Source organism: Lissotriton helveticus, chromosome 4_1, assembly GCF_964261635.1.
Source record: "Lissotriton helveticus chromosome 4_1, aLisHel1.1, whole genome shotgun sequence".
Classification (NCBI taxonomy): Eukaryota; Metazoa; Chordata; class Amphibia; order Caudata; family Salamandridae; genus Lissotriton; species Lissotriton helveticus.
Window position 1 is genome coordinate 802,607,382 of NC_136063.1, and position 18,999 is coordinate 802,626,380.

The 18,999-nt window shown below is 42.5% G+C and overlaps 1 protein-coding gene across 2 annotated transcripts in view; it reads right to left on the reverse strand.

The window, feature by feature from the left end:
• The window catches only part of YES1 (YES proto-oncogene 1, Src family tyrosine kinase), a 307,066-nt gene that overhangs the window by 22,142 nt on the left and 265,925 nt on the right, over positions 1-18,999 (reverse strand). For both annotated transcript variants that reach the window (XM_078687455.1, XM_078687456.1), the window contains exon 11: positions 9,928-10,059. In XM_078687455.1, coding sequence (XP_078543581.1) covers positions 9,928-10,059 — 132 coding nt within the window. The remainder of the gene's footprint in view (positions 1-9,927; positions 10,060-18,999) is intronic.

An 18,999-nucleotide genomic window follows, 5' to 3' on the forward strand; every position in this document is an offset into this window, starting at 1 on the left:
GGTCTCCTCATTCAAGCTCTGTTAGATGCAATACATTTACCGACAGCTATTGCTATCATGAAGTGCAAGGCACATACGAAAGTCACTGACATCATTTCCCAAGGTAACGATCTAGCAGATCGAACAGCCAAGCTCACAGCTCAGACTCCAGACATTCCAGTTAACACGACACAGACACTCACTCCAGATCAAACTACTTGTATGACAGTTAAGGACCCTACACAAGATGTCATAGACATACAGTCACATGCTACTCCCGAAGAAATCAAGAAATGGTCTGAACAAGGAGGGGTCCAGACAGATCAAGGATGGTTGACGAAGGGAAAAGCCACATGGTTTCTCCCCGACTCTATGGTTCAAGTCATTATTAATACCGCACATAGTCCAGCACATCTAGGAGAAAAAGCTATGTTAGACAGTATCCAGAACCTTTGGTTCAACAAGCATTTACGTGCAGCAGCCAAGCAGAAAGTCCATACCTGTATGATATGTTGTCAGTTCAATCCAGGTAAAAGTGTCCCGGTGGAACAAGGTGGATTCCAACCTCCTGACCACCCTTTTGAAGTCCTCCAGATGGATTATATTCAGATGGAGCGATGTCGAGGTTTCAAGTACGTCCTCGTAGTTGTATGCGCTTTGTCCAGGTGGACAGAAGCATATCCAGTCCCAGATTACACAGCTGCGACCACTGCCAGGCAGTTGGTTCGTGAGTTTTTTCCCCGTTATGGATTACCTAGGGTCGTGTATTCAGATAACGGCCAGCCATTCTCATCCGAGCTCATGAAGCAAGTTTCCCTTCTGTTAGGGTACCAGTGGAAGTTCCATTGTGTACGCCATCCTGAAGCAGCCGGTCTCGTAGAGAGACATACCCAGACTTTGAAAATCCGCATTGCTAAAGTGTGTACAGAAAAAGGTGTAGAGTGGTTAGTAGCTCTGCCAGTAGCTCTTTTTTACATGAGAATGGTTGCACATTCCAGATCAGGTCTGTCCCCGTATGAGGTCGTATTCGGCCGCCCTCCAAACATGTGGGGTACACCTATGCCCCGAAAGATTACAGACGTTTCCAGTAATATGCTGACAGATTACCTAGCTTCCTTGATGTCTGCCCTACACTCTTGTCGTTCACAGGTTGCCGCTGCATTTCCAGACAACACTGAGGTGAAACCGCATGAAGTCGTTCCGGGAGAATTTGTCCTGGTGCGAAATTTTGATCGTTCAAGTCCGTTGGAGCCCCGTTGGAAGGAGCCCCAGCTGGTGTTATTGACAACAAGGACCGCCGTCAAGCTCGAGGGCCGCAAAGGCTGGGTGCATACCAGTCATATAAAGAAATTCCATGGATTGCGACAAAAGACATTTATTAAAGACTGCCCTATTCTTAAGGACTGCCCAAACACAGACTCTGAATTCAAACTTCCCCTGTTAGAGAAAACTCCGCAGCAGGAGTATAAAGCCAAGTTAAGGTCTAGTAAAATAAGTCAGCCAGTTTAATTGTCTAAGTCCCTCTCGGGTGAAACGGTTAGACAGGTTCCTGACATGTATGAGATAGACCCACACAGTGAGAGAGTTAGTCAAAACTCTAAAAGATGTATTATCGTTCTATTCTTTTTGTTATTTTTGAGTCTTATGGTTACATGCATAAGTTATGCTTTACATTTATGTTTTCCAATTTCACATGTACATATGTTTTCTAATGTTAGAGTAGAGCACACATTTAGTGATCTGCCTCCTCACGAGCTATCCTATCGTCTTGCTATGCGTAACAACACATTCATCCGAATGTTGCACTATTCACACCAGACCAGCAATGCCACTAATTGTTGGGTGTGTGGTCGACTCCCCCCTTTCCAGACACCGAAGGGAGTTCTGCCACTTTTTCCCTATCCGTTTTCACATAATGGTTCGTGTGGAGCATGGTCCACGTTAACGTCTTCCTCAACTGATATGTCCCTTCTGAATCGAACATGTTTCCCAGACAAGCAAGGTCTTTCCCATAGAACAGGGTTAGATCTAGAAAATGAAGTATATGATTTAGGTAATTATTCCTCGAATTTCATGGTCCTGAATGTTCAGTCCGATACTACTCCAGATTTGCCTGCTATTTCAGTACTACCAGTCAAAGGCGAATTATGTGTCAGTAAGAATGGTTCCGCACATGTAGGACATAGTGATTGTACTACTATTGTCGAGTATAGTGACAGTGGGAAATCTATTTTCAAAGCCTCACGTCATTCTTATTTTGTTTGTGGTCAGACCGCATATGTTCGTCTGCCCCTCGATTGGGATGGAACATGTTACATTGCCTTCCTACTGCCACCAGTTTTTCTAGCCCCATCCGATTATCACAGAAACACACATCTAGTACACATTAGACATAGAAGGGAGACCGAGTCCCCAATTGTCGATCAAACTGAAACTGCTCTAGAACAATATCAAGACTTCAATAAAGGTTTCTTCTTCTTTATAGGACCTGTCCAGAATAGTAAACTAATACGTAGGTTAACCAGAACCCTTGAAGCAGTAGTGAATGAGACTACTTCCGCTCTAGGTAACTTAACTGAAGAGCAATCTGCTATGCGTTTTGTTGTGCTCCAAAATCGTCTCGTTCTTGACGTCATACTGGCCGATAGAGGAGGAGCATGTAGAGTCATCGGATCTAGTTGCTGCATTTTCTTTCCTAATAACGCGCCGTCTGTTTATTCAGCTATAACCAGACTTCATAAAATTGCCCATCAGTTACACCAGAATCCAGGCACCTGGACATGGTCCGGTTGGCTCTGGAGTATTATATCTGCCTGGGGATGGAAAGTATTGTCGTTCCTAGGTATAGCAGTAATGATCATATTCAGTTGCTGCCTCTGTTTACAATGTGGCCCTGCGATTTGCGGTATGTGTGCTACCTCTTGTATTCCTAGTCCTAAATCCCGTTCCAAGACAATTTGAGACGAGCAAATGATGCTATATGAAATAGTAGATGGTATCATGAATATTGATGTTTCCTGATGGAAACGTAGGGCACAAGGAGGGAATGTGGAAAAGTAAATTTTGCCATGTTATATGTGCCTACATGTTCCCCATATTATGCTATATGTGCATGATCGATATGCATGTATCCCCCTATGATCGATTAAAGACGCAATTATAGTTGTGTCCAACTCTAGTATGCCAGTTTCCAGTTTTCATGAAAGCAACGAGTATTAGGCCTATGTTGCCACATTTTACAGTGTGCACGTTAATTCATTGAATTGTCCCCGTTTCTAGGCCTCAAAAGGGCCCGGACACCAGATTCAAGCTCCAGTTTCCTGAACCCACTCCGAGGAGCGATACAGCCCCCACCTGCATCCCTGACCCTTCACTTACTTCCTGCCTCGCAGTGCCCGGCCCGGCCTGGCTCTGCCTCCCAGTCTGCCAAGAGTATGTTATGCTTCTAGTTATCAGTCCAGCCCTCCTTCTCTGCATTCCTAAGCTACTGAATCGCATCAATAGTTCCAGCTATGGTCTAGCCTTTCTGTCTCCATGTAAGAGAAATACTGTATTAATATTCATAGAATATTCCTAGCACACGCAATACATGTAGAATTATGCATGCACCAGTCTTAGGGTCAAGTAGCCTTTGCCCTGATAACTTTTGGATTCTATCAACATGTACTCCAAACACCAGATACTAGATATGCCATAGGTACATGTCGCCCTGACACCGCAGACTTTTAGTCTCTTCTTCTAGTGCAGAAGTCATAGCCCCCAGTTCTTCCTGGTAACACGTCATTGCCCGTTTGCGCGCACCACTAGGTTAAAGGTCCCAGCTGCTCAGGTAGCCCCCTCCATGTTTCCGCCCCATTTATGACACTTCTGTGACGTTTACATCACATGTCTATGTATACGCCCTGTACACGCCTTCTTGTTACATCATTTTGTCCTTATCTTTCGCGACTGCTACGAGTTACGCCTACTGCTACGCCTACTGTATTGAATGTAATGTAATTGTTTTAGTATATATACTGTGTACTGTTACTGAAAGTTACCCATGTCCCCAGATCCTGCCCCCGGCAGCTGCATCCATTCTATTTCCGTGCAGGCTATCCCGTTCCTGTGTATAAAAAAGAGGGAGGCCTCCTTAACAGTCAGATTAGGGACAAGGAGTATAAGTTGAAGGAACAGAGCAAGTCCCCAGATCACTACCTTACTTAGAACCTATCAGTGTATTGCCCATTTATCTCGCAAACCCAGTAGCCAACAAATATATAAATGTGACAAATATAATTAATAAACAAAAAACAATTTGGAAAAGGAGAATAGAAACCTTCACAGTGTGTATGGTATAAAAGTATACAATTTATTACAAATCAAATTAAAAACAGTAGATATACAATATAATGATAGTACCCAAAATCACAAACATCAATGATTTTAAAAAGATTTTGTTAATCAAGTAAACACAATCTATTTTTGTAAAAAGTTTCTCAATATTTAAAAAACAATATGAAAAATTTCACAGTTGTTGTAGGAGTCGACGCGGCGTTTCGGTGTTTGAATGATTTCACCTTCTTCAGGACAAACAATTGTTACTAAGTGTTAGTAAGAATATGAAACACAATGTAATTTGGATGGAATCACAGTATGTACCTAATTGTGACGTTTTTTTAAATAGAATTGTTTGTCCTGAAGAAGGTGAAATCATTCAAACACCGAAACGCCGCGTCGACTCCTACAACAACTGTGAAATTTTTCATATTGTTTTTTAAATATTGAGAAACTTTTTACAAAAATAGATTGTGTTTACTTGATTAACAAAATCTTTTTAAAATCATTGATGTTTGTGATTTTGGGTACTATCATTATATTGTATATCTACTGTTTTTAATCTGCTCTATCCCGTTCCTGTCCCTTCCCTTATGTCTGATTAAAACCTGTAAGACTCAAGATACCTCGAATCCTGTCTCTTATTTATTGAGCTATCTGTTTTATTCACTGTATTCAAAAATAGTACCGGTAATTAATTATTTATTTACCACATCACAAGGCATTCTTAACCGGACTACGGATTATCGCGCGGTACAAATACACTTTAGCGACCATAATCCGGTAGTACTTGAAGTGGCCTGGGGAGCCCAGATGGGAGCACCCCCAATAACAGCAAAACTTGCCCACCCCTTGAGGACTACTGATCAAGATAGGCGAGTGAAATGGGCCAAAGTGATCCCGGAAGAATTTTACGCAAATAATTTTCCTAAAATCAAGGTCAAGGTAGAGATCTGTAAAAACCCTTGCGCGCAGGGCAAAGAAATAGTAGAGGCATTTGAGGTAATATGTGGCCAGGTGTCTAAGGACCTCTTAGCTAAGCCAAAAAAGGGAACCCCTGGAACGATGCGCTGGTTTGATTCAGCATGCTCAAATGCCCACAGATCACTGCTGGTAGCCCTAAAAAACATCCCTAGGGTAAAAGAAGACATTACCAGATTAAGGAAAATCTACAAGTTAGCTATAAAGAAGCGTAAGGACACCATCAAATGCGAAGCATGGGAAAATCTCCTTTCATCGGCTGTGTTGAAGGACAGTAGGAGATTTTGGGAGATCATTAAACAGCCTTTATTCTCAGATGAGAACAATGATTCCATGGACTGCGTGATCCCCGACGAAATATGGCTGTCCCACTTTAAAAAGGTTTACGGGGACGAGGAGGAAGAAATTAATGATGTCCCGTTGGGCATTGCAGCCCCCCGCCCCATCCTTTTTAACCCTCAAGAAGTGGAAAAAGCTATTTTGGACACTACAAAGCACAAGGCACCTGGCCCTGATGGCGTCCCTGCAGACTTTTTTATGTACTCACCAAAACTGTGGGCAGAGGTTTTGACAAATGTGTTTAATGCAGTTAATGGTAACCCAGTTCCCGCCTCATGGGCTACATCCACTATTGTTCCTATTTTTAAAAATAAAGGCCAGCGGGATGATCCCGCCTGTTATAGGCCTATATCCCTCTTGGACTCAACTGTAAAAATCTTAGGTCGAGTCCTTATATCTAGATTGAGGGAGAATGTGGAGAGCTGCGGCGGGCTTGCCGAGATACAATATGGCTTTAGGGAAAAAAAAGGGACCATTGAACAGTGCGTTAATCTGCATTTGCTTATCTCCAAATATACTGTGGCCAAGGAGGGGTCCGTGTTTCTTGCATTCATGGACCTCTCCTCGGCCTTCGACTTGGTCAATAGATCAAAGTTGTGGTTGATCCTGTTGGAGATGGGCATCGATGAAGCCTTGGTTGCGTTCATGGCCACTATGCACCAGGAGCTCTTTGCAGCTGTACGTGTAACTAATGATGGCAGACGTAGGCCCTATTTAAATCCCTAAAGGGGGTACGGCAAGGCTGTATACTGGCCCCCTTGCTCTTCATCATCTACATCAATGGCCTGGGCGCACACCTGCGGGGGCAGGAGGCCGACGTCCCGTATGCAGGAGGTGCCCAAATCCCGGCACTTCTGTATGCGGATGACGCTGTGCTGATCGCTCGCACGGGTGTCGGCCTCCAGCATTTGCTGGACGCCTTCGGTTCATTCATGGAGCGTCTGGACCTTAAGGTAAATGTAGCAAAGTCACACACAATGGTAATGGGGCGTGAGTGCAATAAAAAAAGACGCAAAACATTCTACTGCAGGGGGGACCTCGTCTCTAAGGTATCCACATTCCCCTATTTAGGTGTACTGTTTGACCAGAAAGGGTCCTGGGGGCCACAGATAAGAGCAAAGAGATTAGCTGTAACTAGATCGTCATCAGCTCTCTTGGGCTTTGCCGGTAAGTTAGGGGCTAGGCCTATGGAAGCCCTCTTAAAAATCTACAAGTGTAAACCTGTGGCCATTGCGCTATATGGTTCCGCCCTGTGGGGGTATGTAAATTTAGATCTAATACAGAGAGCAGAGAACAGATTCATCAGAACCCTGCTTTCTGTACCACAGTCAACCCCAACTTACTCTATCCACAAAGAAGTGGGCCTACCTTATCTGTCAGATACTCTTGAGTATGTCCCCTCTGATCCTATGGCTGAAAATGTGGATGAACGAGGAACTTCCCCATAATCATAAAATCATGCACGATGTGCTGTCTCTGGACAAATTTAATAATATCCCATGGCTGGCTTATTTAGCTAAAACATTCACAGACCTGGGACGTCCGGAGCTTTTTTCCTCCCCAGAGAATATCAAGGCACAAGATCTTGACTTTATAAAACAATCATTTAGGGAAAGGAAGGAAGCATGCCGAGAGGAATGTGAATTGGTGAAACCATCAGTAAGGGAACATTGCCTTCTGGTTAGCTCATCCTCACTTGCATCCTATCTTAGTTTTGTTACAATCCCCTTTCACAGGTTTTTATTAACTAAGTTTAGATTCAACTTGTTACACTTTTATCTAGGTTCTTTTAAAAGCTGGCAGAAGCCGGACTTAGCCCCTCCCTGTTGTTGTGACCAGTTCTCTGTGCAGGACACAATGCATTTTGTTATGTTTTGTGGGTTGTATATAGAGCAGAGAAAAAAATATTTGTTCCCTATTCTGAAAGAGGCCGGCTTCACTCAAGTGAGACCGGCTCTGCTCTTTCTACAATTAATGTCTAATCCGCGCATCACTTTTTGCATAGCTAATTTTCTGGTAGCCGCCTCAAGGGCGAAAGCTGTCTGCCAAACTTCGCCTTAAAGTAAATGTTTTATTATGTATGTTTATCTTAAGAATGTAATACTTTTTAACTGTGTATAATACTTTCTTAAATTGTATATTTATATAATTGTCCTTAAGGAAAAAGAAGGAAATAGTTTTGTATGAAATGTTTTATCGTTTTCTTCTTTGTATGACTTTGAATAAGTCGAATAAAGATATTCTGACTGACTGACTGGTCACTCACAGCTTTATCACAGATCAAGAGGAAAGACCGTAAATCACCCGGAGGAGATGAAAGAAACCAGGTGCCTCTCAAAGCAGCCATCGCTGGCTACCACTGGGCTTTCTCCTCTCTTCTGCCAACATAGTGTACATCTGGAGAGATGTCGGTGAAAAAAACAACAATAACAGTTATTGTATAGTATTATACAAATTAAGCGCTGATGAATTTGTTTTCAAATCCAGCGTCTGTTTCCGTCTGAAAGTCCTGCTTTCAGTTTATAATGAAGATGTGGATGGATTGTGCATTTGATGGCAACCGAATGCCTCTGTTTTCAAGCTGTTTCGTATGAGGCAATTTGTAATGTGTTGGCTAAAAAAAGCTTCCTTTTTACCTCATGAATGCAGAGGGCACGAAATACAGATTGCAAGTTACATTAGGCCGAAGCCGGCGCGCAATCGGAAACACATGCTGCTGTGCGAGGCCTGAATGTTTAAGGGAGCAAGCACTGTGCTGGTTTCTCAAAGCTCAGCCAGTTAACTATGCTAACAAATTGTGTCAACAGCGTCTCCAAAATTGTTGTAAATTATTAGTCAACTAAGCAGTTGTGTGGAGTTTGTAATGTGTTGTCGTCTGCTTCCAGAGTAATTGTTGATTAAAGGTTCGGCGATTTTACTTTCCTCAAAGGAAATGTAAAGTTCAACATGCACGTGCAAAAAGCAATGGCCGCGCGGGCACCGCAAGTGAAAGTGCACCGCGATCGCGATGCACTTAATTGCCGAAAATGAAAGTGATTGCGATGCACTTAATTACCCGTGATGGAGAAAAGACAGATGGTGTCTGAGCGCTTGCACGCACGAATTACCGCCAGCTTGAGGCCAGCAAAGGCCTCTGGTAGCACTTTGAAAACCCCCTTACTAAAAGTCACGCAAGCAGCGCATGCGCTGCTGTAGGCTCGACCTAAAAAACTGACAAGTGGGGCTTGTAGGTGTAGTAGTGTTCGTGGTCATTAGCAGGGTGGATAATTGACAAACTGAAGAGGTGAAGGGGGAGGGAAGTGCCATTAGAGCGATGACTGTGGAAGGAACATGGACTAGCAGCAGTGCAATGACAGTAGCAGTTGGTTGCATGAGAAAGTGAACGGGGACTAGTGACACAGAGAGGGAGGGGGAATCAAGCAACAAGGCATTTTACTGAATGCATCTTATGGATAAACAACATGTGCATTCAAAAAGATTCCTTCCTTTAAGTGATTATTTCTAAAAGTATTAACATGCATTAAAAAAACATTCCAATACCATCTTATTTGCACATGTGAAGGAATAATTATGTATCCTAAATACACAATTTGGAGAAAGTGGTACTGGTAATAAATTCCCAACTAATCTGTGTTACATCCTACCAAAGGAAAGAAGAAACCACTAATTTGAAAAAAATATCCCCAGGTATAGTGTTCAGCCGTAGCAGTGAAATTTCATGTATCTGCTTGTTCCACTTCATAGAAGGCGCTTGCAGAATGCAGCCAACACCGTCACGTGACTGCGTGGCTAAATCCTCCTCTGTAGAATTGACACATCATTAGGTAAGGAAGAATGACAGGCCTCAAACTGCATAACTAACAAAATCAGACAGAACACGAGTATGAAAAGAAATTTGTTAACCATGTTGCTTAAAACCAAAACCAGCAACATATTTTTGATTTCAGAATATTTTAAGCAATGTTGTGCATTTCAGTGTCTGTAGCAAAAGGACCAATGCTTAACCCAGACAATGAACTGCATCCTCACATGCTCTTAAGTTATCTTAGGTTAATACTTTCTAGTTGGTAGTATACAGGGAGTGGTGCAGAAGGGGGTGAATGCACGCTAAGAATGTATAATATCTTGACTCTATATCACCCTATCAACATTTAAAAATCTAAAACAAAACTTTCAACAAATTCCGACATGAATTTCAAGCGGGTGGTTTTTGTAGTACCATATAATAAAACCTAAAAATCTTTAATCGAGCTTCGCTTGCATAACAATCCATGAGCTTTCGAACTGATGCACAGAGCATTTCTTACACACCTGGATAGGGCACCCTGCCCTTTGTCACCAGCTCGGTCAGCAGAATTCCAAAGGACCAGCCATCAGACTTTATCGTAAACCGGCCGTACAACGCCGCCTCAGGTGCAGTCCATTTGATTGGAAATTTGGCACCTAAAACAATGAAGGTTAATATTCTTGAGTATTAAACAAACATTCTTAAATGTTAAAGCATCTCTGCGTCTTAAAACAGAGTATTCAATTTGTATTTTATTGATGAATAGGTGACCAAATATCATGTAGGAAGCACAAATTGCCCCTATCCTGCCTCTTCCCCACACCAGGTATAAATATTTGCTGTCTGTATGTAGAGACACTAGTTCCCCCTGGCTAAGGGGAGAGAACCCTCTGAATCCAGGAAGCCCCTGCGTCTCCCTGATGTAGCACTGAAATTGCACCTGTATTTTGCAGAGAAAGTGATTTTGGGGGAAAAATTAGGGGTGAAACGTAACAGCAGGGAGCCAGGTTTGAAGTCATTACAAGGGATAAAAGGATTTGGTCTACTTTTTAAGACCGGTTCCTTCCTCTCTATGACCCAATGGGGGATACATTTTATGGTAGCTATTAGTTAGTTGATGGAATAGGGAAGCAGTTATTGACCTGGGTTTAGAAAAGGCCACTAGCCTTAGCTTGGGATTTCCCAAAAATGCCTTCGGTGAAAGACTAACGTTGGGAGCTCTCTTTCTCTGCCAACATTGCTTAATTATGGTCCAACAAGTGATGAGGCTGAGTAAAAACTGAAGCCAGAATTATTCATTTGAACAGCGTAACAGTGAAATCATTCTTCGGTATAAAACAGCAACCGGCTTTAAACAGATATTTGATACCCCCCAGTCTATCACTTCAATTAATATCTACCAATACCCTATAAATTGAAGACATTGGACTGGCTCCTTAATGGAGATAGGGCCTTGGAACCACAACCGCAAAAGCTCAAACCTTTCATCTTCCCGATTTTGATAATCTAGAGCAGTGGTTCTTAACCTGTGATTTGAAGACCTCTGGGGTCCACAGTACTTACTCAGTGGGGCCGTAACTGCTTAGAAAATAATTTTAACATATTAATAAGGCCTAATAGAGTAAAGAAGCAAAATGTAAAATATTCTGCAAATGTGAAAGAATCTGAAATTTGAGGCTAAAAATTAAATTGATATCCTCAAACTGATACACAGAATACAGCATGATAGAAGGGTGGCCTCAATTGAATTTAGAAAAGCTCTAACCTTTGAAATGAATTTAGTTTTCTTCATATTTATTTATGAATTAAATAAAATATTTAACTGTTTGTGTTTTTGTTTGATGAATGCATGTGTCGGTATTTTTGTGTATTGTTCTGCGGTTCAAATCATCAAAATTGCTTTGGGCGGGTTCCCCCGAGTATCAGTTTTAACTCAGTAGGGGTCCCCAGATTCCAGTAATGATTAAGTGGGGGTCCACCAAAGTTAAAATAATCACTTATCTAGAGAGAAACTGTACTGGAAGCAGAGACAAACTGTTTCCTGGCTTTATACAAATTTCTCTATGAAGGCTATCCAAACAGCTGATCCAGGTGTTGCTATTTGTCCAAAATGCAATGGTGCGGCTTTCTTATAGCTTGATAAGGTAGGACCATATCTGATAGTCAAGATGATCTATCCATTGTCTGCCAGTAAAAGACAGAATGCCCGTAGCTTAACTGTCCTGCCTAACTTACAAATTAACTATTTATACCAGTGGATCCCTAACATTTCAGAACAACAACCCACTTTTCAGAACAATAAACGTTTGAGACCCAACTCCTCATAATGCACATGACGGGAGATCTCTGAATGTAACTAAAGCATCGTCTGGTAGTGCATTGTCATTTACAGACAGTAGATTTCCATTAAAAATGGCTGCTAACATTTGACCTATGTCTTTGAAGCACGAGAGAAATGTGAAAAGATAAAAACAGAATTTAAAAGCCTTTTTTTTTTTAATACTGGTCGTACTTTTCTGATCCACCAAAAATCATCTCGCAACCTGACCAAGTACAGTTCTCTTCCTCATGCACTTCCTGTGCATTAACTAAGGAGCGCTGAGCTTCTGCCGCGCAACGTAAGAGCTGAAACCTTTAGGAGGAAGACATTATTATTATTATTATTATTATTAATAACATTTATTAAGCGCATGGTTGCACAAAGAACAGTGCGTCCCCGCGCTGAGACTCCCAGTAATCCTCCCACAGCCGACTAGCAGAGGGACAGCCCAAGGTCCTGCCGAAAGAAAACTAACTAATACGCTTTGGGGAAAAGAAAGGTTTTCAGCTTCTGTCTGAACCTTGCTTCAGATGGTTCCATCCTCTATTCAATGGGCAGGTCATTCCAGTCCTTACTGGCCAAATATCTAAACGACCGACCCCCCATCCTGGCTCTGTGGATCCGAGGGACCACTAGTAGCATACAACCCATTGACCTGAGATGGCGTGAGGGACGATAGATGGGGAGCAAATCCTGAAGATACAAAGGTGCTTTTTTATGAGCTATGCGATGAGTGATACACATAGTTTTAAATTTAATGCGCTCCCTAACAGGGAGCCAATGTAAGCTGCGCAGGGCATTCTTCCCAGACGCCCTCCTAGGGAGATTCAGAACCAGCCTGGCAGCAGCGTTCTGAACGCGTTGTAGCTGTATAAGGCCTTTTTGACTGAGTCCACAAAGGAGGGAATTCCCATAATCTAAATGGGAGGTAACTAATGCGTGGACCATTGTTTTCCTGGAGTTGGGAGGCAATAAGTCGAGGATCTTCCTCAAGACTTTCAAAATGCCATAACATTTGCCAACAATATTGTTAACATGTTTAGTGTAGTCAAGGTTAGAGTCCAGGTGAATCCCCAAGTTTTTAACTGAGTCTACCGGGGCGGGGACAGCGCCCAATTCAGCCGGCCACCAGGCGGAAGTCCAGATAGATGGGCAGGAACCAACAATAAGAACCTCTGTCTTATTACCATTCAGGCGGAGGTAGTTCTGCTTCATCCACCCATCAAGTGCCACCAAACAGTTCGAAAATTTCTCAGCCTCCACAACTGGATCACGGGACAGATTGATCACCAGTTGTGTATCATCTGCATATGAGACAATATCAATCCCATATGACTCTACCAGTTTGGCAAGGGGTTCCATATACAGATTGAACAGTGTAGGGCTCAAAATCGAGCCCTGAGGAACCCCTTGTTTAAGGCATCTTACACTGGACTTACAGGGAGGACAGACCACTTGAAATCTCCTGTTCATGAGGAAGGAGACCAGCCACTTATGAGCAGGACCAGTTATTCCCTTCTCGCTTAGGCGGCCTAGTAATACTGGGTGTGACACGGTGTCAAACGCCGCACTTAGGTCCAATAGGACCAAGGCGGCCGTGTGACCCTCATCCACCCTGCTCCGCAACAGTTCTGTAGAAAAAAGAAGGGCGGTCTCCGTTGAATGTTTGGCCCTAAATCCCGATTGAGACACGTGGAGGAGTTTATTTTCCTCAACAAAGCCCACCAACTGTTGGTTAACTAGTTTCTCTACTACCTTTGCGCAAAAGGGAAGGAGAGAGATAGGTCTTAAATTATCCAGTTGTGTCATGCTAATATGGGCTTTCTTTTTTATAGGGACAACTTGTGCCAGTTTCCAACTGTCAGGAACCAGGCATTCACGGAAGGATAGTGAGGCCATATTCCCAATGTGCTCCGTTACCTGAGTGAGATGTTTGCGAAGGATCCTCGCAGGGACCACATCCAGGGGGGAGCCAGAGTGAATATCCAGTAAGATACTGGTTAGCTCCTCCGCTCTCGGGACCTCAAATTCCTCAAGATATTTTTTTGCCTGGATTACAAGACAGGGACCTGACGGGATTGTATGTTGTGAGATGGACTGAAACGACGAGTAGATCTTTTCTACCTTCCCCACAAAGAAGTCCGCTATATCGTTACATGACTATCGATGAGGGGGCATCTCCTGAATTCACTAGAGGGGCAGACAGTTCCTTCAAGATCATGAAAAGCTCTCTGGAGGTATTCTCTGAACCGTCAATCCTCCGATGATAGTAGTCTCTTTTAGATTTCCTAATCTGACCGTGATAGGACTTTAGTTCCTTTTTGTAGACTTCACGTAACGCGGGGGCAAATTCCACTCTCCACCTCCGTTCCAAAGTCTTGCATTTAGCTTTAGCGGCACGCAGCTCGGCAGTGAACCATGGGGCGGATTTAGTTCTCCGTGCCATAGCTTTTTGAGTCCAGGGGGCCACTTTATCGAGAGCACTCTCGACCCAATCATCATACCTCCTGCATGCCTCAACCAGATTATCACTGAGCTTAGGGGGATCCTGTTCTAGGGTTAGATTGAAAGCCTCATGGCTAAATTTCCTCCAGTCCCTACGTTTAACTGCAGTGAGTTTCTGCAACGGCACCCTATTGGGCTGCCTTCTAAATGTGAAGGGGATCACATAGTGATCTGACCACAAGATCTTAATCGGGGCCGATACAGTAATATCTTCCCAATTAGCAAAAATAGGGTCCAACAGGTACCCAGCTTGATGTGTGGCTCTATTATCAACCAGACCAAACATCAAAGCTCTGAGAGAATTAATCAGGGACACAGCCTCGCGGCAATTAACATCATTCAAGTGTATATTGAGGTCTCCAACAATCATAAACTTATTATGACGTAAGGCAGAAAACGTTATAGCCTCGAGGAGACTCTCAATAAACGTGGTAGCCATACCGGGAGGGCGATAGATAAGAAAGCCCTTAATAGTGCAATTTGGGCCAACCTCAACTCAACTTAAACGGGTAAGTGCAGAATGCCCCCAACCCCTTTTGTTAGTAGGATTCACCAACGATAACTCACTTTAAGCGTAACTTAAAAGCACAAACTCAATAAATGTCATCCTAGGGTAGTGCTGACCAACAGTCAGACAGCTAATGGGTAATACTGTACATTATACGTATAGAAGTTCCCGTAGTAGGTAAATTAAATTATGAAGATAAATGAAAAAGGTAGTGTGATCAGACGATGGGGCTATTGCTCAAGAACCAATCCTGTCTTAAGTTGAAGTAACTTCAGGTCAAATTTATTTGCCTAGTCGCCAGGCCTTGTAAACCTCCATATTTCTGGAAATGTGCAATATAGCCATGCAGCGTGCAAGTACGAACTCAAAAACTGTAATTGTGCAAGAAGAATTGAGACCTAATGTTTTGAAGATTTGCTTGACCTGGATGGGTAACAGTATGTGCTCTGGAAATCGGTCTGCTGGGATTATTTTTAATAAGTAAGCCAGCTCAAACCATCAAGTTTCCACTGTTTTATTTTACCCAAAGTACTAGCATTGTCAATAGTCTTCTGCTTACTCAGCAACATACCAGTGTCTTGTCTGCTAACGGAGGACAACCTAACGCCAATACTAAACAAACTGGAAAACACAAAATGTATAGGAGAGTGGTGTAGGTACAGCTGGAAAGGAGTTTTCAGCGAAAGGGGTGGGGGGTTGTATGTGGGGGAGGGGGGTGAAGTTGATTAAGCCAGCCCAGGAAGGTACTGATCTAAATACATTTTGACAGTATAGGGAGGCCTGGCATGGCGCCCGAGGGACATGGCGGCATCTGAGTGAGGCTCCGCGGCGGATCCAGGAGACACGTTCCTGGAGGCTGTCTTCATCTGCACTGAAGGGTGTGAACGTGTATCGGAACGGACCAGGACCATTTCTCGCCACTCGAGGACCTTGGCAGTGACAGAAAACCTGAACTTTTGGCACAGTGAGTTTTCCGCGGTTCCATTTTTATTACAGCCGCCATCTTGTATCGCTCGCGCGACTCATTGCGCACTTGCAAGCCTCACATAAACCTTCTGGTATGGGCTTTATTTCAATGCCTTCAACGGTTTAATAGTATCAAAGAACCATTGTGCAGTTTACAAATGTGTGACTTTTGCCCATTCATCACGTTTTTTACCTCAATGTGAAGGGCAGCCATTTTAGGACAACTACCTCTTTCTTGGCATTTTCCTCATTTTTCCACCTGATGATGCTGTACCTCTCATTCCTAAAATGCTCCATTAATTCATGGTGTGGCTCCTGGAATATCTTTACTTGGCGCCTATCAAGTTGATTTTTGGCGCTCTCATGCCACATCGCGCTATATGTTTTTCCCATCAACGCTGATGAAACATGATGTAAGGCGGCCATTTTAGTTTTAGTTTTTGATCTGCTTTCATCTGTAGAAATATTCACTGTACAATGTCAATGGTCCTTATTATATAAGTTGTAAGGTGGTGCCTAATGTATCTTTAGCTACTATACTGGATTACAAAGAGACCTCTGTGTCTTGACCTTACAACAACACTCATCATTAACTCCGCTGAGTCTCCTGACCTTAGCGTCTCCCTACTATTGGAGTGATTTATACTCTCCTGTGATTCACTGTGATTCATTCTCCTTACATACCACCTAGAAAAGTGTGTGCTATAAGATTTTATGGGAAGAACAAAGCCACTACATCCCCCACTTTCCAAACCAAAACGTATCTTTATAAAGAACTCAAGAATTTTCTTGGAATTTTCTAAATTAGAAGATTCTTTGGCATCTTCGCACAGTCCAGAAACAATGATGGAATCTTCTCAAATCAATTCAGGAAAGTCTAACACCAAACGACTGAAGAAGGATCCCCCTTCACCTCCTAAACAAACGTCGATGGTTTCCATGGAGTTATTACTGGAGAAAATTAGAGCCCTCTGCCCTTTTATGGAAGAGACCAATACTAAACTCCAAGTCTTGACGGACAACTGGTCACAACTTGAAACAAGAGTCTCTCCGGTTGAGCAAATGGTCACTTCTTTAAAAGAATCTTGCGTCAGTGTCTCTCATCTTCATTCTCAAGTTTCTACGCTCCAAAAGCAGGTTGAAGACTTGAAAAATCGCAATAGGCGGAATAATTTACGTATCTATGGGCTAGGTGAAGGACTGGAGGGTTCTGACCCACTGACTTTCTTCAAATCATTCATTCCAAAATTGCTTCATATGCCAGAGGACACAACTCTGAATATCCAGCGAGCACATTGACTAGGTCGTCCACCATCGCCTGCATCTTCCTCACAAAGCCCAAGAGGAGTCATCCTGTATTTTTTAGAATACACCGATTTATTGAAAGTTCTGGCAGCGGCTAAATCCTCTCCAAAAATTACGTGTTCAGATTCTTCTTTATTTTTTGCCCAGGACTATGCTAAAGCTACTGCTAAACGGCACGAGGCGTTTTTAGATACGAGAGCTGACCTTCGTTCATTGGGAGCCAGGTATGGTCTTTTCCACCCTTGTTTATTCAAAGTTACATACAACAATAGAACAACTACATATGAAGATCCAATGCACCTGAAAAGTTTAATCAACTCCTGCAAAACGTCAGTTATGGATTCATCTGGAAACTCCTCTTCATGTAGTGGTTGAACTCATTGATACTCTCTTTTGATTCTTCATTCTTTGCAATACAATCTCTGACTGTTCAAATGCTGAATTTTTGTTAATTACTACCATTTTTGGATTGCTCCGCCACAGTTTATGTTTCTTTACAATTGTTATTGGTTCCTGGTTGCGCCTTCTTACTGTTATTGTTATTATTCTTGTCTGTTTTGGTTTGATATTCTAATTTGTTTGTTTTCTTCCTTCATCTTCACAGATTTCCTATCCTTGTTTTATGATGTCTTCCTGGTTCCTCGTTGAGCAGATCTTGGATGTGTCGCCCTTCCCACGTGGTTCCATCCCCTCTCCTTGTCTACTTGTTTTCTCCCCACGTAGGTATGTTACTCTCCTACATTTCCCTTTTTCCTCTTTCCCCAATCCTCTTCCTTTTCTTTCTTGTACGTTTTATACTTCTTTTCTCTTTGGGTGTCTTTGATATTCTCTCTTTTCTTGCTTTTTTTATCACGTTATTCTATATTTTAGGCTCGTATTTGTAACTGATGTTGTCTTTTCACAATTCTTATTCTTCATCATATTTCACTTTACTTATGCTTTTTCTTACAGTTCCACTTTTTTGGTAGACTTGGTATGTTTTTGATATCTATTACTTTTCTTAATCTCGCATGTCGTTAAAGTTAATCTCATGGAATGTTAGAGGACTCAACTCTCCTATAAAAAGACGGAGGGTACTGACTCATCTGGCTAAGTGTTGACATAGTATTCCTGCAAGAGACTCATCTTACAGCAGAGGAGTCATTAAAATTAAAAAATGGTTGGGTAGGAGAATTATTTTATTCCAGTGGAGATGGTAAACGTAATGAAGTTATGATGTTGTGTTGTAGATCCCTTAATTTTAAGTTCATCTCACAAGATTCTGATACAGAGGGCCGTTGGCTTAATGTTACATTGTTGCTTAAGGATGTGCCAGTCTCTTTTTTCATAGTTTATGCTCCAACTGGCGGTGATGCCTCCTTCTGGCACTCAGTGGCCAAGCTGATCACTCTTCACATGGATGACAATTTTATTTTGGCGGGAGACTGTAATCAGATCTTTGATCCTTTTATAGATCGAAGCTCTAATTGTGTCATTTATCCCTAATAAAACGCATAAATCCTTTACCCACATGGTCACACAACATAAACTTTTAGATGCCTGGAGACTGTGTAACCCTACTACGTGGGAATACACTTTTTATTCCCCAGTCCATCACTCCCAATCACGACTTGATTATTTTTTTGTATCGCATTACATCTCACAAGCACTCACACATGCGGAAATTGGCCCTATTTTATTATCTGACCATGCTCCGGTTTTGATTGCTGTGGACATCTTACCTAAACCCACTTCTCCCAGAAGATGGCGTTTTAATAATACCCTGCTTTTGGATCCAGAATTTTCCCCTTCATTTAAAACCTTTTTAAACTATTACTTTCTTCTACATGACACGGACTCCCTGCCCTTTTCAACTATTTGGGATGCTTTTAAAGCCTCCGCTAGGGATTTTATTATATCCTATGTGTCAAAGAAGCGTACTATTGCTTGCAATCGTACCCGTTCTTTATTCCAAGACATTAAGAGACTGTAGCATTCCTTTTACACTACTAA